This window comes from Brachycentrus maculatus, unplaced genomic scaffold (genome assembly GCF_059751285.1).
Source record: "Brachycentrus maculatus isolate JH-2025_06_01 unplaced genomic scaffold, ASM5975128v1 h1tg000269l, whole genome shotgun sequence".
NCBI lineage: Eukaryota > Metazoa > Arthropoda > Insecta > Trichoptera > Brachycentridae > Brachycentrus > Brachycentrus maculatus.
This window is the reverse complement of record NW_028281020.1, coordinates 760,143-783,596: the sequence shown is the minus strand read 5'-3', so window position 1 is coordinate 783,596 and position 23,454 is coordinate 760,143. Positions and strand designations below refer to the sequence as shown.

Genomic DNA, 23,454 nt, shown 5'->3' with positions numbered 1-23,454 from the left:
TAAATTATTCATAAAATTGTGGATTTTTCATAAATCGAAGATCATCATCGACTATTTTCCTCACTTCATCAGCCGCTACCATTTTAGTGATTATCGTATTTCCTAATTTTTTTGCTATCTTATTAGATATTTATTTGAAAATTGTTATTCTTTATTTATTTTACACACAAAATACCTATAGCTAAGGACTCGATACAGATCAGAGCTAAACGGAAAACCGCATGGATTTTGTTGCTGAATACCTGGTCATAAATAAGGATACGAATTAAGTAAATTGTATATACGTATTTATATTTATATAAATATATATGTCGAACAAAATTATTGGCCCTTTCGGAAGATGTTATAATTTTAGCAAATGGAGTCGTACGTAAATCATATTTGAAATTTGTGAGCTGCAGATTCAAGGTGTATGGAAATGTTATTCATGGACCTTTACAACATTTTTGTTAAGTAGAAAAGATAATATCTGTAAAGTGGCTGCCGCCAGTGTTGTTACACATGTGTGCCCGTTTTATCAATTCGTTTGAAAACTGCAGCTGTCTCGTTTACAAATATCAAATTTGATTTACGTACGACGCCATTTGCAAAAATTAAAGCATCTTCCTATAATTTTGTGCTACCCTGTATTAGCCAGCATTCTCAGAAGAGCCAATAATACTTAATGAAGTAGCTAGATACCATACTCACATAAATGTAATATTTGTAAGTAGGTATAATTATATGAATACCTTACCAGTTTATTTGTCACATATCTTCATTTATTATAAAGTATCTACGTATGTTGTGCTATACAATGTGATTAATTAATATTTAGTACCATTATTTGTTTGTTTGTATTCGTATAAAGACAACTGAGTGACGTATCCATAATCTTTTTCTTTATACAAAGGTTGACGCTAATGAAGGGATTACAGGTCTCATTAATCTAACACGAAGAAAGTTTTTAGACTAAATGGGATTAATTCGTGACATTGAATTTTAAACTTGAACATCTTTTGTGACGTTGTATTTAAGTGAAATTATTTATGCATTTTATACTTATGTAGGTTAAGATTGGTGAGGGTTCTCAGGTACATATGGGGTTTGGATTTTGGCAGAAATAACTGTGCAGTTTGTAAATCGTGCGACGACAAATTTAGGACAAAATATAAATATTCAAATGCTACTTTTTAGTATAAATGAAGAAGATTTCCTATTTCTTCATATTAAATTAATACATAAGGCTACCACTTTCATTTGAATGCATTTGAGTTTAAACAACACATGTTTATTTTGAAGGTGGTTTATTCCTGAGTCGTTGTGATTTACATTAAATCTTAATTTGAATATAATTATAAACAAATTAACAGTAAAATAACACACTTGGTTAAAAATCCTAAAATGATTAAAAAATCGTTTTAAATTTCTATAAATTACTTAATTTAATTCAAAAAAGGTTTTAAATTTATTTTGGTATTTATCTGTCTTAATATTATGGTAAACTCCTAAAGAAACTGTGCTGGAGGTTTTGAGTTCGATTCCCAGGGAGGTCAGAATACATATAATTGATTTTTCCTCTTATTTGTATTTATTTAATATAACAATGGATTGGTACAAAAAGTGGGACTGATCATTTGGCATTTACGTGCAATTAACGAAAGATATAATGGCGTAATAACATGGCGTCGATGTAGTACCCTATGCCACCATTCATTCGGGTAAGAGTTAGAAGTAGGAAAAAGGGTATTAAAAGGTAGAAAATATGATCATATTTTGAATAATGTGTAATGACACGTAATAAATATGATTATATTTTGTATAATCAGATTTTTTTTATCTTAAGCGTTGTGAACTTTTTGGTTACGGTTTACATTTGACCGGATGATGGAATGATTATTACGTAACTGGAAGTGACAAAATAGTGTTTTTAAGAGGTATTACACAAAGTGAACGACGAATGATAAGGAGAGTGATTAATATGTTCATTCCAAATTAAAAAAAAAAATCAATACTGATTCATTTTGAGGTGTTGGTAAGGAAAGGTAATGTTGATTATTGACATATTACATTTTAGGTCAAGTTTGCCATCTGAAGCAATTTCGCAGCATCTCCGATACAAGAAAAGTATTTGCAGTAATTTGTGTTTTACCATACACTGTTAACTGGTAATATGTGGAGCAGAAAAATCAGCATTCTACCGCAGTGACAGGGTCACAGTTGTAATAATTATTACAAGCCTATTGTAAGCTTCGTTAGAAAGTTTTCATTGTTTATAACTAAATTAGAACTCATCTGAAAGTGAAACAAAAGTGCTCTGTTACATATTTTATTTTGCTGATATTATACACATTTCATTTTACCAAAAAAAATTGAGGAAAAAAATTATCATCACGCTACTTCTGCGTGGTAATGGTTACAGGAGGAAATTACTACCATCTGTTTTACTTTACTCTATGTCAATTATGTATTTTGTTCTATCATGAACAAAGAAATGTAAAAGTTTTTATACATATCGCTTACTCCGTTCAACAACGTCATAATATACCGATTTTGTTGGGAAATAGTACATTTTCTGGGCATTGCGAAAACATGTACAACTGAAAATTTTCGATTTTTTAGTCTCACTTATAGGCTGTAATGACAATATTATTTGTGTTTTTGCGACCATAAATATTATATTAATTTTAATTTAAGATGTTTAAATATAAATATTTATTAAAAAAACTTATGACACAAAATGAACCTCTCTTATGACCAAAGTTCCTAGAATGACACGAATAAAAAAATGTGATGAAACAGGTTTTCAGAAAAATATGCTAATTTTTTAATGCAAAAATATTCGATTCGGAGTTCGAGAAGTCCATAATGGTCTTATTTCCAATTCGATTTCGAATTTATGACGTCAAAGCTGTCAATTGAGCTTTTGCTCCAATAAAAATAATGAAGAAAAACATGTTTCGCCCAAATGCATTGCCTTCCGCATTTCTCTGATCTCAGTAGTTTATAGAGCAATGCATTAAAATAATGAGGCGTTCCTTTGATCGTTTTCCTCAATTAGGGTGTAAAGCTCTTTTGGCTACCATTCATCAAGTCCCTAATTTGTATTTCGAATGGGCTAACATTAATCTAAGCCCGATTAGCTTTGAATCATGAAATGAGGCTAAATTTATTTATTTTTTAAAAAATTTATATATATATATATATATATATATATATATATATATATATATATATATATATATATATATATATATATATATATATATATATATATATATATATATATATATATATATATATATATATATATATATATATATATATATATATATATATATATATATATATATATATATATATATATATATATATATATATATATATATATATATATATATATATATATATATATATATATATATATATATATATATATATATATATATATATATATATATATATATATATATATATATATATATATATATATATATATATATATATATATATATATATATATATATATATATATATATAAATATATTTATATATAAATATATATATATATATATATATATATATATATATATATATACTTATATATATATATATATATTTATATATATATATATATATATATATATATATATATATATATATATATATATATAAATATAAATTAATATATATGTTTATATATATATATATATATATATATATATATATATATATATATATATATATATATATATATATATACATATATATATATTTATATATATATATATATATATATGTAATAAAATAACTAGGTACTTACCTATACATTTTATTAAGTACTTACAAAAAGTACCTACATAAAACAGTTCTACCACCAGATGCCGCATGCGTCGCTCAGAATTAAACAAAAGACTTCCGATAATATTATTAACTGTCAGAATCAGATAGATAGATAGATAGATAGATATAAAAATTATTATAAAGATAAATTAAGAATAAACTTTAATTATAAACTTTAATTACAAAGCAACACATTGTTTATTTTATTATTATACACCCACTTTACATATTATTTACACTTAATTTTCAAAAGGAAAATATTACCACGTTATAAAACGACAATTTTGTTAAATGGAAATGGATTATGAAACATTAGATGTATTAAAACAATTACTACAATATGTTCGGAGTGAGAGAGAAAAATTAGAAGATGATCAAAGAAAACGATTAGAAGATAATCAAAGAAGACGTGGAAATCTAAGAACTAGTGATAAAATTAAAGATAAAAGTCCATGTAAGATTTGTGAAAAATTAAATAAGGGAACTCGATATCACCCTGAAGCAACATGCTGGTTTAAAACAAAGGACGATGATAAGATTAATAATAAAAATGAAGATTTACAAATCACACAGAAACAGTGCTTGAAGAATGAAAATAAAAATAATGTGGAAAAAATTTCTACAAAATATAAAATAAAATATACTCCAGAAAAGAAGAATTTCGAAGCAGATTGTATGAGCAGGAATCCAGTATTAGAATCGAAAGAAAATGCAAATGAACAATTAAAAGTTGTAAATTTGGTTAAATTAGAAGATATTTTAAAAGATCAGAATAAAAATGAAGACATACAAATAACACAGAAACAGTGCTTGAAAAATGAAAATAAAAATAAAGTAGAAAAAGCTTCTACGAAAGATAAAATAAAATATACTCCAGGAAAGAAGAATTTAGAAGTAGATTGTCTAAGCAGGAATCCAGTATTAAAATCGAATGAAAATGCAGATGAACAATTAAAAGTTGTAAATTTGGTTAAATTAGAAGATATTTCAAAAGATCAGAATAAAAATGAAGACATACAAATAACACAGAAACAGTGCTTGAAAAATGAAAATAAAAATAAAGTAGAAAAAACTTCTACGAAAGATGAAATAAAATATACTCCAGGAAAGAAGAATTTAGAAGTAGATTGTCTAAGCCGGAATCCAGTTTTAGAATCGAATAAAAATGCAGATGAACAATTAAAAGTTGTACATTTGGTTATATTAGAAGATACTTTAAGAGATGTGAATAAAAATGAAGGAATTCAAAAGAAAAAAACAAATGGATTGAGAAAAACTGTGTCTACTTTAAAAGGGTCAAGAAGAAAAAAAAATACAATAAAAAAGAAAAAAAAAAAGAACGAAAAAAAAAGGAAAAAAAAGGAAGAAAGAAAAAAAACAAGAAAGAAAAAAAAGAAGGAAAAAAGAAAGAAAGAAAAAAAAAAAAAAACTTTATCATATCACTAAACTTATACAAGAAGATGATCCGGAGGACGAGTGAAAATTTTACTATGAATTTTCATCCCCAAGGGGGGAGATGTAATAAAATAACTAGGTACTTACCTATACATTTTATTAAGTACTTACAAAAAGTACCTACATAAAACAGTTCTACCACCAGATGCCGCATGCGTCGCTCAGAATTAAACAAAAGACTTCCGATAATATTATTAACTGTCAGAATCAGATAGATAGATAGATAGATAGATATAAAAATTATTATAAAGATAAATTAAGAATAAACTTTAATTATAAACTTTAATTACAAAGCAACACATTGTTTATTTTATTATTATACACCCACTTTACATATTATTTACACTTAATTTTCAAAAGGAAAATATTACCACGTTATATATATATATATATATATATATATATATATATATTTATGAACATAATATTTTACTGGGATACATAAATCTATAACGTTTTGAATTTAGACGTGGTAAAAAAATTAACATGATTCTCTTTTCCGTAAGTTGTATTTTTTTAGTAATGTGTTAATTGTGTTCATTTAATTTATTTTCAAGTATTGCTATGATTGATTTTTAAACGTAATATAATAAAATATCAGCGCATAAATTTGTCGAAATATTTGTTAAAGGTATACTCGTATGGTGAAAAACATTTTAAAGTTGTATCTCCAGAATATTTTTATTTATATTTACAGAATATATTTACATTAGTTAGTTTGATAAAAATACAACTACATAAAACCTAAAAATCAGTTTTTGTCTGATATTTAAAACATAAAAAAACTTGACGTTTGAATTTGCTTAAGCATTATATTTAATAAATATTATGCAAATTAAATTTTTCTTAAGCTACGGATAGTGAAAAAAATATTATATATTTTTAGATTTTCACAGTCGTTCAGCCATTAAAGGCATTTTTTGAAATGTATTTTTGGAAAAGACATTTTTTATTACATTACAGAATCCTTCATTTACATTACTGAATAACTCACATATACAACATGTATGCAATACATCAACGCTCATTTAAACAACTACACAGCTATGTCGGTTTTGTGTCTCTAAACCCACCTGCAATAATTCTCCGGATAAGTTTGAAGTAGATTTTGAGTACCGAATGTGTAACCGACTTTGCAAGTTACAGTACCCGGGATACAGCCAGCATAGGAGATAGGAAATTTGCCATCCTGATGTCTTTTTAATGCTCCCGGATCCCGAAAGTGGGTGAAACAACCAGAAAATACGGAAGTTAGATCGTACCTACGTCGGCAGTAGCGGGTTTACTCGAGATTTACAGAATAAAGTTTCTGTTTACCGCTCTAAATATGTACTTAACTTATTTTGGAAGAGAAGTTGGAGATTCAAACGTATTTGAAAAAGAATAAAAAAAACAGAAGACTCTGTAAAACCTTTGAGAAACACACTTATTTACAAACTTTCAATTTGTATGTAAATAACGCAATTCACTTCTGGCTGGTAGTCGATTGCTTTATATAGCTTTCTTTTAATCAAATCACAGGTTAAGTATAAATAATATTTTTTGGCTTCATGTCTTTGTATCAAAACTCTAGAATTAAGGTTTTCAAAGGGGGTGATATCACCCCCGGTGAAAGGTGAAGAGATACCTACAAAAAGGTGGTAAACATTAAATAGTGGTATTTAAAAAAAATATATTATCCACTGACACTTCGTGATGGAATTGCATTTTTAATATATTATTAGATTAAAACCAATATTTTTAGCTTTTCCACTTTATTTTTATTTGACCAGCGACCGGGTTATTAAAATAATGCTACATCATTCCAATCTCTATGCACTCATATAAAAGAAGAATAGGCAAAGCTTTTTTTGTTTGTTTTTATAATCATATATTATTTCAAAAGTTTTGTTACAACAGCGTTAAATAAATATTGGGGTAGTTACTAAGGCGGAAGCAGGGATTTTACTTCCAAGGAGAAAGATTTGTGTGTTTTGAACGTGTCAAACTTCTAAGGGTGCAAAAAATAATGTTAACTTTCTTTTGAGCGAATCGGGAAGTTTTGATTTATAGGAAAACATTTTGACGAGAGAAAAATATATTTCGGATACTCTTCTGGACACAATATACTTAAGTATTATTTGCATTTTATTTCAGAGAAATTCCGGAATAAGAAAGTTGTTAGAAAAAGGTTATGTGTATTATAAAAATGATCCTCATGAGTTCAAAATTTTGGGAAATTTATGTAAATATGATAACGTGTATATTCTTTCATATTTTGTTCGTTTTTTAAAATATGCATTTTTGCATATGAATTATATTTATCTCTAGCTGTATCCGGTCACGCGTAACTCTTTAGCGACTAAGCCATCTCAGTCTGGATAGATAAATAAAAAAATTATATAGCTTACATTAACAATTTTAATTTCAAAATACTTGTGAACTAATGAACATATAAAAAATCTATTTAACCCATTTTTAATAACTTTCGGTCAAAAAAAGTCTGTTTTTTAAAACAGCTTGTATTTTTTACAAGTAACTATCACAGTATATAAACACGCGCGGACACAAATGCAAAGATTTGTCAAAATTTCAAAGCAATCGGTTTAAAACATTAGGAGATAAAAAGATTTTGAAAAAATAGCGATTTTTTTGTTTACTTTTCGCATTCGTTATTCACATGAATAAACCCAGGAGTATTTATAAAGCTTTAAAAGCATAAAAGGGCATAAGTCCATTGTTGTGCCCATTTTATTTTTCAATTTTAAGCATACAAAACATTTATAATCATAAAACATATTTTTGGTTTTCTATAAAACTTATAAGTAGTTTCATTCTAAAAATTTTTTCATACACGTATGTAAATCGAATAAATTATGAAATACCCTATCGAAATGAAATCATAAATCGATCAGACACTGATTTCTAGGGCAGATGCATTTATTTATATTCAGACCTTTGATTAAAATGTTTCATTTTCATATTTAACGCATTAAACGGAGTATGATATTCTTTTTCTTTGTTTTTTATTCATTGCAACATAGGCAACTTTACTAAAATAATAAGTTTGTCCTACCGTAAATAAACATGACATGCTAGAAAAATCTAACAGAATGCCGTAAAATTGTAATTAAATTTATCGTGAATATTATGCACATATGTTATTTTAAATATCCGTAAATAAATCTGTTTTAGAAAGCCTTTTATATGGAACCTTGCTAATTTTTCATTTCGAATCCGATAAAATATTATAATACGTAATGTATATGCGAAATATATGAGATTTGAGACTATTACAATAATGTTTAAATATCTCAAGAAAATATGCCAATATAATATTCATAATTATAATTCAGGTATTTCATTTACATATGTGTGTGAATATTTAATAGTAAGGATTAAAATTCAGCTACGTGATTTCTTTATATATAAAAATGGTGGGAAAAGTTTATGAATATATAATTCTTCTTACCCTCATTTGCACCCAGTGATGCATAGAGTACTGCGTCAAATTAATGCAATGCTTAGGTGATTGTTAATTATATAAAAATGAGAATAAGACAAACGGTCATAAGCTTTGGTTACTAGTCCATGTTAAGTTAATATTAAATAAATGTTTTAGTAAAAAAACACATTGGTTTATTTTACCCTCCCTGAGAATCGAATTTGGGATCTCCAGCATGGTAGCCAAGCAACAAAAACTCCGAAATAAACTTTTTAAAAATCACTGAAAGTAAAAATATCATATTTGATATAAAAATTTTAAATATCTAAATGAGGTCAATTTTGATATATTTAACATTTTAATTCTAATGAATGACCAATAAAACATTTTTTAAATATACTCTTTTTCTTCTTTCCTGAAATGCGATATTATTTTAATGTCCAAGAAAACCGAATTACATAGTATTTGATATCAGAGTAGATCTAACAATCACATACCCATATATTCATATTGTATGCCCATTTAGGCCTGAGGTGCGTAATAAAATTTAAACCATAAATAAAATGTAGGTCTCCTCAAATTACTACATATAATTTAAATACATATCAAATCAAAACACTTGTGAAAGACCATTTTTGAATTTGTTGATATAAACACGACTAGTTTCGAAATGTTCTCAAAATTTTGTGCCAAATCAATAAATAATACGAGACTGGTGTCACGAGTTCGATTTCTACCCCTTGCAAAATAAATTTAAGAAATCCCTATCCTATTCCCTATTCTTGATATCCTTCCTGCATTACCTGTCCTCTAAATTACGGGCTTTGGGGGTTTTACTTTTTAGATTAATTTAAAAAGTTTGCGATGTAAAAAAGTTACGAATTTGCTGTCTTAATTAAGAGAAGCAATTCAAATATATGTGTAATAATAAAAACAAGAAATCACGAAAAGAGGTAAATATATATAATTAAAATTCATCCCACAGAATTTAATCTACCTGTTTTCGATCAGTGTGCATTCATTTTTGGCAAAAATAACTAGTCGATGTGCACGGGAAAAATTAGTACTATTTTTCTGTGAATCAGTTTCAAAAAGTGGTAATTTTTGTTATAATTCTCAGATGGCTTTCAATGGTAGGTCTAATATGACAACTTATTTTAGTTAAAGTGTGGATAGTTTTTAAATTTCACCGCTCCCACTACCTGCGTGTGGGCCGAATATTTTTGCCATTCATTTCTCCAGCTTAACCCATACAGTTGTCAGTTGCCTCTTATGAATCTGATGGGTTGGTCATATTTGGCTGCTGGTTGAACTTTAAAGTGAAAAATTACAGCTTATATATTTTTTGAGGTTACAGTTGTGGAATTTTTCACCCGTTTGTAATATTTGGTGTTTTAATTCTAATTAAAAAAAGTAAGTTGTTAATTATTTTGAGTTATCAACAGAACGAAGGTATTTTTTTTTTAATAGTGTGGTTTTTATTATTCCTTTTTTGATAGTTTTTATAAGTTATTAAGTAATTAAGAACCCTTTGTTTTTCATTCAATTCAATCAAGCATTTGTTTTTGAGAAGTTAAAACGTCATCATTGTCTATTTAAAAAAATGTTTTCGGGTCAAATCATTTTTTTTTGTTAACAATTGAAATAATTTTTTAACAAAATTAAAAACGACAGAGCTGGCCATTTGCCAAATGTATTTTTACCTAGGTGATACGAAACAAAGTAATGAAAAATATAAAAATACAAATGAATCACAATTATGAAGCTATTTTGGTTTTTGATAACTCAGTTATTTTATAAATAAATAAAGCATTACTCGATGGTTATACAAGGACATTACGATATTTATAATGATGAAAAAATGAAACTATTTTTAAATGTCATGCGTGAAGTTCATGATGCTATGTACTACAGGATCACAATCCGATCGAAAATTTTAAATAATAATATTAAGACATTTTAATTATGCCCAATATTTTGAAAAAAGACTTTGTTCATTCATCTAGAAAAACTATAATACTCCACCAAATGAATTTTTACTTTCAATGTTTTAAAATTTCGAATTGGTAACCATTAGAAAAAACTCTTTTTTTACTAAGAGGCTATTTTAAAATAATCATTTGTTTCGAACTGTAACATAAATACATTTGTTTTATTAAAGCTCCAAGACCTATTTTTTTACATTTAAGTAAATAAATCACTCATTAGTGGTAGCGACGTCGCAACTCAATATTTGTGTAAAATGCATTTGAACTGCCCCTATTTTACCAGGTAGCTAGCTTTACTAGTATACAGTTTTAATTTGTACCAGAAGATGAAAACAATTGTCGTTTTCGAAACTAGTCGAAAATAAAAATAAAACTCGATTATGCGGATTATTCAAGTGTTTAATTTTATTAAAATAGCTATACTAGCTTTAATAATTTGATAAAATGATTTAAAAAATTGTTGTAAAAAATAAATCCTCGGTTTTAAAAAAATTCTCAAATATTTATTTTGAGTTTTTTTTTAAATAAAAGAATAAGTTTTGACACGTAAAATTTTTGTGTTATTTTAAACATCTGGATTAAATTTTTCAATTTTACAATATTTTATGTTTTATTTGTCAAAAATAGCTCAAACCATTATTAAAAATATATTTAAAATCACACGATAGGAATATATAATAAATAAATATTCAAATTCATTTTTTAGATTGCTGTAAATTTTGTTTATTGTGGCGCATTTTGTAATATAGGTATCTTAAAATGTCATTTTTACGAGAAAATATATTTGACCTCAATATATGAGCCATCAAATAATAATGTTTCCATAATTATGGCTCACTTTAATACTTACTTAGACCCTATAATTTCCGTTTTTTACTTGGATATTTTAAATTTGAGTCAAATACAGTGTCCTAATTATCCGGATCGGCAAGTATTTAGCCCACCTTTAAATGTTATGCAAAACTTTATGGTGCGTCATCAATTATATACATTAATGTATTCCATAATGAATAAAATAATTAAGTATCATATCAAGACCAATATTAATAGAGAACCCTAGTCAATATATGTAAAAAAAAACACTTAAAATGTAAAATTATTAAGCATAATTTCAAAATTGCAAAATATTGAAAAAAAAAACTACTTTAAATAAATCATTACGTGCAATAAAGAGTATCTACAACTTCTCATTAACATTCAAGACATATGCATTTCTTATTGATAATATTTATAAAAACAATGTGTTAACATATCGCTCATTCCTTTCAACAGCGTCATATCAAAAAACTTGATTATTCAGGAGATCGTTTTTAAAGTTAAAAATCTAATAAAATGTTTAAAAAATAATATATCAAGCCACTCATTGAACTTTTTACGGTACAACAGATCTTTTTAGGTAAAACCTGAAGGTTTTTTCTACATTTGAAAAATATTTAGTACATTAAAAAAATCATTAAACAATACATTTTCCTCCGTAGTGTAATGGTCAGTACGCTCGGCTACCGTTCTGTAGGTCCCGGGTTCGATTCCCAAGGGGGGTAAAATAAATATAAGTGATTTTTTCACTGTTATATTTATTCAATATTACCCTGGACTGGTACCTGAAGCGGAAGGCTGATCACCTTTCCTTCATGCGCAAACGATCAAGATAACACTGCGTTTATATGACGCAGTGCCCTATGCACCAATGGGGTGCGAATAAAGGTTTTATTATTATTTTATTATTTTCTTCAAAATGCACAAACAACACATCCTGCCCTGTAGCGGGTAAATATTATGTTAAAAATATGCGGCTTTTGCTAGGATATAGTACATTTTCTGGGCATTCCGAAAACATGTACAACTGAAAATTTACGATTTTTGAAATATGACGTTGTTGAAAGGAGTGGGCGATATGAGAAACTACATTGAAAAAAAATAAGCTGCGTTGCATTTTACTAAGTAAATTTACAAAATACTGTTATTTTAATTTTCTGTTTTCAATTTATAATTATTTATTTATCCACACCCAATGGTGCATAGAGAACTGCACTATAGTAACACAGTGTTATATTGATTGTTTATTTCAAGTAGGCAAGGTAATCAATCAGTCTTGCGCTTCTTGTACCAGTTCAAGGTGATATTTACTAAAAATAAAAATGAAAATCTTCCCTACTTATTTTGGCCCCTTTGAATATTGAGTCCAGAACCTGCAGCAAAGAAGCCGAACGCACTTACCATTTCACTATGGAGGCGGTTACAAAACGGCAAAAGCCTGTTTCGCGAGTATTTTAGTGGCTGATTAAAATGCTCCTTTTAATGCGCTGCTTTAAAACGAAGGAAGATATAATATTGGGATGTGCAGTAAGTCCAGAATTCATATCTCATCAACGATTCTATAAAATCGTGATTAATTAAGTACCAATACACCCAAAGCACCGGGATTTTTTAATGCTTATACTTTTGCCATATACTAAAACATTACACATCGCATTTCTCTTTAATTTCTAAAATTGTCAATGCATGAGTGGAAATTGACAAAAGATTTTCAGTGCTAAAAACAGTTTTGGATAAGTGAACAGATATTTTATCTTATTTATTTATAAATTTGAATAAAAGGTTAAAGAATATGAAATATGTAAGAAAGAGGTAAGAATAAAAAGAATAATTTTCATTAAAATTAATTTGTCAAAAAAGTCACCCTTTTGCGCTCTCAAAGTATTGTACTTTAAGACATCAACCGTAAATAAAAACTACCTTAAGTTTTAATATACTATATCTTTGGTCTTTCAATGTACAATTTAAAAGGGAAAAAGCATTTTTTTTCATCGTAATATTTGATGAAATCAATCGCAACCCCATTTTTAAAAAATGTTTTAAAAAACTTAAATTTATTCTTATTACCAACTTCTACATTTTTTCCTGCACATATACTTTATGCATACAAGTCTTGAAAACTATCGTGATATAAATATTCTTTTCTTTTCAGATAAACTCAATCGAAAATGGGCTCAATAACTTTAGCAGTATTGGCAGCATTAATTTGTATAACTCAGGTAATTATAACTCTCAAAAATTCAACTGAAATAAAGCTTTATATCCAAAACGAACGTTTTAAGATTACACTAATAAAAATAAATTTATGTATTAAATGTGTCGCCTACTTTCGAAATCCGCGTGATCCAATTTTATAAGATTTTAAAATAAATACTGTGTCGGAATGCTACTTGTGGGTTTTATTGTTTAAAATACTTATATTCTTGAAAACCCTGCTAATAAATACGTAAAAACAGCGTTTTATTTCAAATTAAGCTATATTCTTGGAACTTGCTTTCTTTCCCATATCGGCCAATCAGAGAGCGGGGATAGGTCGAAAATTAAGATTATCGGTTTGCGTCTCGTATTTTTTTAAAATACTTTATAATTTTCTTAAAAACTGGGAAACTCCTATATTTCATAATATTTTACCAAAAAATAAACAAATCTTTTGAACGTAAATGTTACCCGGAGAATTTTGAATTTTTCGTAAAATCGACTTACATAGATCTGGCGGATATTAAAAGTAGGCGACACATAAGTACGAGTACATAAAGTGTCATTTTTTTAATGTACAATATCTTCTTTTTTTAATGAAAATATTTGTAAGGATTATAAAGTAGAGTTAACTTTTGATGGTAATTCTTACAGAAACTACGATAGTATATTTCAAAACATGGTAGAAGTTCGACTAAAAATAATTAAAAATCATAATACACCAAGTAGGTGAGCTCTGCGTATACATATTTACTTTGGATGGTCCGCATCCCTTGATTTTGTTGTGTGCATAAAGTATTTCTTTTATCTGCTCAGATCGGCTGTCCAAACTTAAAACACATTAATGGTCATTTTTTCGTACTACGTTTTTTTTACATTTTTGGACTAAGCAGAATCTACTTAGTCCAAAAATGCAAAAAAAACGTACTACAAAAAAAAATGACCCTTACTGTGTTTTGAGTTTGGACAGCCGAGATGTTGATATATGCTTTTTATAGTTTGTAACTGTAAAGTCATATAACCTTAGCATGCTTATCACTGAGGTAATTGCAACCGTTAGAATTGAGTCCAAGCCTTATACAAAAGTGTCACTTAATTGCATGTGCTTTAAGTGTTACTTTGATATATACGAGTTTATTAGGGCTAGAGATGCGGTTTTTAAAAAACGCAAGCAAATTGGAAAAAATGCTCAAATAACACTGTTTACAAATTCCACAAAAGCTAATCGATTACAAAGGTAAATCGGAATCCAACCTTAAAAGTGCACTTAATGTTGTGATTTAAACAACAACAAAAAAATGTGTTGATTTTATTTTATCAGTATCCCTACATAAAATATACACCTCCCACTCGTGATAACGCAATGAGTTTATACTTCTTGATTTGCGTTTATTACTGATTTTTAGACATACGTTTTTGATGTCTTTTATGTAAATTAAAAAATATATCAAGGATACATATTAAATTATAAATTTAAATTATATATTAAAACCAACTTTAATTCTGATCAACATACTGGTTATTAATAATATTTCCAATCGTCAATTTAAATAACTATTTTTTAAAACGGGACACCTGTTTTTTACTCATATGATGGTGTCATGTATTTTTAAGTCTTAAGTTTATTCGTTGCATTCCTTAGCATCTAAAAGATATGAAGCTGCGGATAATGCAACACCGCTTGTGTGATGCTTCGATTCGTCTCCTCGAAAGTATTATTTGATTCAAATTTATAAATTAGTAATTCAATTTACCAGTGAAAAAGCAAGACAGAAATACGTTCTTGTAAAAATAAAATGAACTTATAATATCACTGAAAATATATCTAAGTAAAATTGTTTATAGAAATATTATATGTATATTTTTAAACAAATTTACTTAAGCACCTTCGAAATATAAATACAAAATTGACCGTTGAAATTTACAGGCCCTGCCGTTTATATTTGAAGAATATGATGGAGAAGAACCACAAATGGTTAAACATTTTGAATATTTGACGCACATATTTAGTAATAAAATTGCACATATTTTTTTAATGTACCAACTTAATTTTACAAAATAAATATATCATACACTTTGCTTTTATCAACTTGTATTTTTGATACTATTATTTCAAACTGTATCGATAAGTACCTTGTTTTTATGGATGAATTTGCATGTATTTGATTTGTATGTACCCTGAAAAAGATCAGGTACTTGGAATAAAAGTATTGATAATGAAAGTTCACAATAACGTTTGTGTTTAACTTAATCTAAAAGATTTTTAAAATGTGTCAAAAAGTAAAAAAAAAGCATTCAAGAAACCATCATATATTATAATCATAAAAAATATTGGCATGATATAAACGAAAATGGTAATTTATAATTTTTATTACCAAATACTATATGTAAAGTTAAATACTATACTGCCACCTGTACGCAACTATTGAAAAGCATATTACATGAACTCTCAATCAATTCTGAAGGTCTTTGTTCATCGCCTAGCCTTCATCGAATACTCAAACCAAAATATGCTTTGCGTAATCATCGCACGATGTCAGTAAATAGCGGATGACGAATTTTTCCATATTTTTTGTTCATATCTAAAAAAGCATTAAAAAGGTTTAAAAATATAAAATAGTATAAAAATATAAATAAGTGCTTGTCGTTATTTTGTACACAGAGCGTTGTATGAATTGGACCATTCGCCTTGAAAATAATAAAAGCTCAATAGTAGGTGATACTTTTTCCCATTTTAAACAATCAACACTTAATGTAACAATTTTTATTAAATAATTCAGGTTTAAAAATAATTAAATATAAAATATTAAAAAACCCATTCAAAAGTAACTTAATCTTTAATTATATATATTTTTAAAAAAAAGTGATTTTTAGGATTCAGGAAAACATATTGTTTTGTTTTAATAATTCGCACTCATTTGCACTGTAATTTATAAATAGCCACAAGTAACACATCAATAACTTTTCAATAAGATCTTCATTTTGTATTGCATTATTGTACCCACCTACCTTCATTGCTATATTTTTAAAAACTTCATGTACATTTTCAAATACGTCGGATTAGCGGGTTGTATCACATGATGCATGAAATTGGAAGAGGCGAAGATCGTTTGCAAATACAAATTGGTGTGGCGTTCTATTCTCTCTTCCTACCTCTGCGGGGAAGCAGCTTGATGGTTAGTTAGTAACAAAATATGATTGAATAAGTATTGCACACACTGTTTTGTAAAGCCGGATTAAACGATTATTATTTTTATTATTTCATTGAAAATTATGCACCGTGAGAAATTAATGCACTTTTCGTTAATTAAAGCAGTAGTTTGAATGTTCGGGTCATTTTTGTCACGTTTATTATTTTTTTTAAATATATTTTATTAAATGTTTTTTTCCAGGTGATGGGTGATGTGTCATCATACTTTCCAGATAGAAGTCAAGATGGAATTGGGGTATTTTATAAAATACTATTTATTCTAGAGTCACCTTTGTTTATCCATTAGTAAATTTTACCTTAAGTACATATTGTAAAAGAGTATTGTCAAATAAGTTATTTTTTTTGCTTTTTTTTTCCATTAAAAAAATAAACAATGTACCTGCATTATAAACCAGTCGTTCTTAACTGTGTTAGAGGTACCGAACCTCACCAGTTTCATTTACGCGTTCACCAAACCCTCAATTGGAAAAAAAATATTGCTAGATTTATATATTCCTTTCAGATAATTTACAAGATCTATTGGATAAATGAATATATCGTGCGTCTTATCATTTTTCTTTATATCGTACTATAAGTTGGGTGTGTTTTGACAACCGCCAAACCCGGGAGACTGACTCACCGAACCCCTGCCTGGGGTTCGATCGAACCCAGGTTAGGAACCACTGTTCTAAACTAAACATCATTTTTTTATAAAATCCTTGTTTTCTTTACAGCCATACCCACCAGCATCCCAACCAAATTTCCATCAACCACATCAGCCGAAACAAGTAAAAATAATTTCTTTAACACATATATCATAACATAATTTTATTTCCATCCATATGAATAAAATAATTATTTTCTTTTCAGGAATTTAATGTTCATCAATCAGTGGCATCTTCATACTTCCCCGACCGCAGCTTAGATGGGGTAAACTTATTAACATGGTTTAATTTCTGAATGAACTAACTTCATGTATTAAGTGAATTTAAAATTAAATCTGTATTAGGTTGTTTGAATGTAAAAGCAAAATTTATGATATTAAGCATATAAGCGCAAAACGAAATAAAAAAAAACAAATGACACATTTTAAACATATTATTTTCAGCCTTATCCACCTGCTAATCAAGGTTTCCATCACCAACCGAAAGCACAACCTGTAAGTATTTAACATACATTTCTTTCCATTTCTTCCTGGCGTTCATATATTGATATTTATTATACCTATGCACACAACACGAGTATATAATATAATATTGTGTAACGTAGGAATAGTTATTCAGTAGCTACAAGGCAATTAAAATTATTTAAATTAAATGCCTTAGGCAGAGTAATTACATTTTTTATATTAACTACATATTACATTAACTACATACGCCTTAGCGCATAAACGTATTGACAAAAAAATTGACAGGCGAAATTCAAATTTGAAAAATGTAACTTACAAAATTAAAGTGAGATTATTGTTCTTTATTTTATGAAATGTGTGCTTTTTGATATGAAAAAAAGTACTTCTGATTTTAATTACTTAATATCTGTTTGAATTACTTAATTAAAAAGACCATCACTATTATTTCTACGTTTGTATGCACTGGGATCAATATTCACATTAATATTTGATTCATCAGTCCTATAGTGTAATATTCTTATTAGGAATGAAATTTACTATCAACAGTTATAAATAGTGAAATTAACTTTCAATAAATTTACTATAATAGACCAAAAATCAATTTAAAAATATAAATAAAAATCAATACAATTTTTTTAACTTGAATTTGAATATTCAAAACGGTGTTTAAAATTCAAGTTGTAATAAGTATTGAATAAACCTTTCATAAAAAAATACAATTATTTTCTTCAGATCAACCATGACGTGTCAGCACATTACGAAGGTTCCCTTCAAGCACCTCCTCCGCCCTTCAATGCACCGCACCACTCATACGGACCACCAAAGCCCGCCCCTGGTCCATTTTACCATGCACCCAAGCCGGCACCTGGCCCAAGTTACCATGCACCTAAGCCGGCACCTGGCCCGATTTACCATGCACCTCAGCCGGCACCTCATAAAGCACATTACAAGGCACCTTTTAATGCACCTCATCCGGCTCTGCACAAGGCACCTTATAAAAACTCTTTTCATGCACCTAAGAAAGTATATCTTCCTGCTCCTCATAAAGTATACTATATCATTCACAAACAAGTGATTCCTCCACCAAAAATGATGATTGCACCTAAAAATAAGTTACCACTTAATCAAGAAGTTATAGTAAGTTAATTCGAAATATTATGTGTTATGTTTTTACTAATTCCAATTAAGTGTGAAGCAGCACAAAATGAACACTTCAAAAGATTTTATGATCAAATAATTTATTTGAAAAAAAAGTGTATCAAGATTTAAAAAGACAACTTCTATAAATAGGAGCATAAATAGTAATTGATACGCATCATAACGAAGTATCTTTACATGATATATTTATGGAATTGGATATGAAAAAGCATGAAAAATATAGTTATACCGCTTTAAATATTTTTAATTTACGTCTTTTAAAAACCCTTTTTTATTGAATGACATTGATACCTATTTATAACAATTTAAAAAATATAAATATTAATATATTTGTTTTTAAAAGAAGGTTGATGAAATTGTTATATTTGTAGTGACATTTTATAATTTTATTTTTATCAATTCCATTGAAATTATATCAGTTTTATGTAAGAATGCTATTTATAAGCATATTTTGAAAAAATAGTTTTTAATACCTCCTAAGAATATAGTTTTCGTATTTGAGAGAGTATAAAATTAGATTTTTTTAAATTCAAAAACATCTTGCGGTAAATAATAAATTTGGTTAAACTTTCAATGACATATAATTGACAAAATAATCATTAACGCGATTCTTTATTATTCATTTTGATGTATTTACATTACCGAATCATTTGGATAAGGAACTTAGTATTTGAGATAAGGATGATTTCAATTTTAATTTCAATGCTAATTATCTCTTTTCCACCATAACTTCTTCAAAAACATCAACATCATAACTTCTTTTCCAACAGTCTTAAACTAATAAACCTCCAAAATGTAAAAAACCAATGAAATTCCAATAATACCCCCTTTGTAGCATTTAATGCAGTATTTTTACCAAAAAAAAATTTTTCAAATAAAATTAACGTAATTATTATTTTTTAGACAATGGACCTGATCTCAGGTTTGACACAAGGTGCCAGAGGACTATTAGGAGTTGTAAGTTTATCATATTTTAATCGTAGATAATTAATGTAAAGCTTTTATAGTTTATACCTATACATATATATGTACATACTTTTTTAATGACGCTTCATACATATTCATTATATATTTTGTAAAGCACGTATTGACGCATTGTTCATATGTTGCACAATCTTATTTTACAGCTGGTTAATGGACTTTCTTCTGCAACTACTCTGGTGCAGGGTGCATCGAAAACAGTAAGTCATGGAAAATTATAAATCAGAAATAATTTCCCTTTATATAAAAAAAATTCAAATGCCTATTTTTTTATTGATAAATAAATGATCGTATTGCATATATATGTATATCGTAGTCGTACTGGAGAAAGTGACCAATTACCAAAATGTAAAATGCTCAGGAGGGCCATTTAAGTCACTTTTGCTTGGCAAAAAAATAAACCCCAATGCAGTTAGTCATTTTTAAAGAATCAATACATTATACTTCCAAGTTTAAAATCCTTTGGGATTTTTCAGGGCAATATTAAGTTAATAAGATATCAAATAGTCAAATGATCGCGTTTTTTTAAAACAATGCACTTGGTCACTTTCTCCTGTATGACTACGATATATTCCTTAATGTAAAATGTAAATTGTTTTACTGTAAAAATTATCACTCGCGCACTTGTAAAAACTACCACAATTTCCCTTACAGATTCTCATGGGAGTTTCTTCAGGGTCCGAACTTCTGCAGAAAGCTTTGGGCGCCTTCAGAGAACAATTATCTAAAAACTCAATGGAGATGACGGATGAGGAAATAATGATGGCATTGAATCCCAAACATGGGCCTTCCCAGTCGTGGGCTCCACACCCACACCCTGTCTACGGGCCACCACCCGCAAAATAAATTAATTTTATAATAAAATGAAACAAAATCATTTAAATTATCCAAATATTGTCTATTCGAAAGCTGTTGACGGTAGAATTAATGTATTTATTTTTATTTTATTGTTAAATTATTGAAAATTATTTAATGCAAGAATATTCCGGATATAATATTTTGATGGCATTTTTAGTTAAGTACCTACTTACATTATGAATCTACTCTCCTGAGTGAGAATAAGCACAAAATGAGAAAAAATAAATAAAAAATACAAAATGAAATATTCCTTGATTAATTTTTTCATGTTTGATACAAAGACAAAATGTTTCTTTTTATTATTTTAAAATGAAATTGATTTTACAGCAATGTAAGTGTCATAGTGTCATGAAAATATTATTTTGAGAATATTTTCATGATGATTTCATTTTGTATTTGTAAATGAATTAATTTAGAAAAAAGTGTTACTTTATGAAATATTTGTTGGTGGCCTATTTTCTTTTCTCAAAATGAGTCAACAATTTATTAGTACATTTACGTATGTCTCAATGAACAACAAAAAATTCGAATAATATTCTCGTAAAATGATTGCAATACTTGCGTACAGTGGTTGTTTTTATTTTTCACATACACATTTTTAAAAAAAAGTCTGTCTGTCGGGAATATATACTTGGATATAAAATAAGAATGTTAAAAATATCTCTGAAAATTAGATGGCAGAAACAGGTAGTGCACTCGGAGGTTACTACCGACACTCGTCGCCGTAATTTAAATATATTAATGGTTTGTCCGCCGCCGTAGTGTAATGGTCAGCACGCTTGGCTACCGTTCTGGAGGTCCCGGGTTCGATTCCCAAGGGGGGTAAAATAAATATAAGTGATTTTTTCATATTTATTCAATATTACCCTGGACTGGTACTTGAAGCGGAGGGCTGATCACCTTTCCTTCATGTGTAAACGATCAAGATAACACTGCGTTTATATGACGCAGTGCCCTATGCACCATTGGGGTGCGGATAAGGGTTTTATTTTTATTATTAATGGTAATGTAGATACTGTTAAGGTTTTGATAAGATGGAAGATATCCCTTCATAGTATTTAACTTCAAGTGTACATATTTTTCATTCAAAAAATTTAATAAACCAGTTAATAAAAAAATCTACAAATCCTAAGAGCCATCACTGAATTTCGTGTAGTTTGCTATTTTAATTTTATTTAGCTGTTAATAGTTTTTATCTGAATAATATGTTATGTCTTTTTTCCATCGGTTTTTCTAGGCAATCTGGCCATTCGAAGATTTGTTTTCCAGACTTGCGGGATATCAAGCTCTGAATCCAGATGGACGCTATTCTTCCCTCATTTTTGATCCTTTAGATTTATTTATGCCTTAACGATATTATTTAAATAAAGTATTATCTCTGTATTTTGAATACATCTGTGTTTTCTGTACTGTTTTTAACTGTTCGTTTTCCCTAATTTTTGTAATTTATCCAAGTCTAAATAATTATTTAATATTCTTATATAAAACACGTCATATCTACATATTATATGTGAAGACAAATAAATATTTTACTGACATATAATAAATATTTGTTTTATTAAATACCAGCAAGTAAATATTTTAATTTATATTTGAAGCACTAACTTTGTGATTTTCCATTTTGTAATTAAAGTGTAACTTTGTTTTAAAATCACTATTAATATTTTATTATAACTTAATAATAATGTCTACCGGTTTCGAAGCAAACCGCTTCTTTATCAAGTATTAATCAGTCTTGATAAAGAAGCGGTTGGCTCCGAAACCGGTAGACATTATAATTAAGTTAAAATATAATATTTATAGTGATTTTAAAACAAAGTTCCATTTTAAAAATAAAATTATAAATATTTTACCACAAAGAATTAGTACACATTATAAGTTTTAATATAAGTCCCCATTGCCCTCCCTATTACTGTAACTCTCCATTTCTTTCCTTTACAATACATTTGTAATGTCTTTAACTCTGAGCTCCTTTACGTCATCTGTCTTATGAATATATTTATATATTTAAATATATGTATATATATATATATATATATATATATATATATATATATATATATATATATATATATATATATATATATATATATATATATATATATATTTAAATATATATATATATTTATATATATATATATATATATATATATATATATATATATATATATATATATATATATATATATATATATATATATATATATATATATATATATATATATATAAATATATATATATATATATATATATATATATATATATATATGTATATATATATATATATATATATATATATATATATATATATATATATATATATATATATATATATATATATATATATATATATATATATATATATATATATATATATATATATTTAAATATATATATATATACATATATATATATATATATATATATATATATATAT

General features: G+C 27.2%; 1 protein-coding gene across 2 annotated transcripts; it reads left to right on the top strand.

Moving 5' to 3' along the window:
* Positions 1 to 9,684: 9,684 nt before the first annotated feature.
* On the top strand, positions 9,685 to 22,564 carry LOC148305554 (uncharacterized). Of its 2 annotated transcripts, none has more exons than XM_088266454.1 (10): positions 9,685 to 9,834; positions 13,658 to 13,724; positions 17,094 to 17,147; positions 17,626 to 17,679; positions 17,762 to 17,821; positions 18,000 to 18,050; positions 18,753 to 19,157; positions 20,082 to 20,135; positions 20,306 to 20,359; positions 20,814 to 21,262. In XM_088266454.1, the coding sequence occupies exons 2-10, from the start codon at positions 13,674 to 13,676 to the stop codon at positions 21,003 to 21,005; spliced, it is 975 nt and encodes a 324-aa protein (XP_088122580.1). In that variant the 5' UTR covers positions 9,685 to 9,834; positions 13,658 to 13,673; the 3' UTR covers positions 21,006 to 21,262. The 2 variants fall into 2 exon arrangements, with proteins under 2 accessions (XP_088122580.1, XP_088122579.1); XM_088266453.1 differs by lacking the exon at positions 9,685 to 9,834 and adding an exon at positions 9,930 to 10,114 and having other exon boundaries at positions 20,814 to 22,564.
* Positions 22,565 to 23,454: the final 890 nt, after the last annotated feature.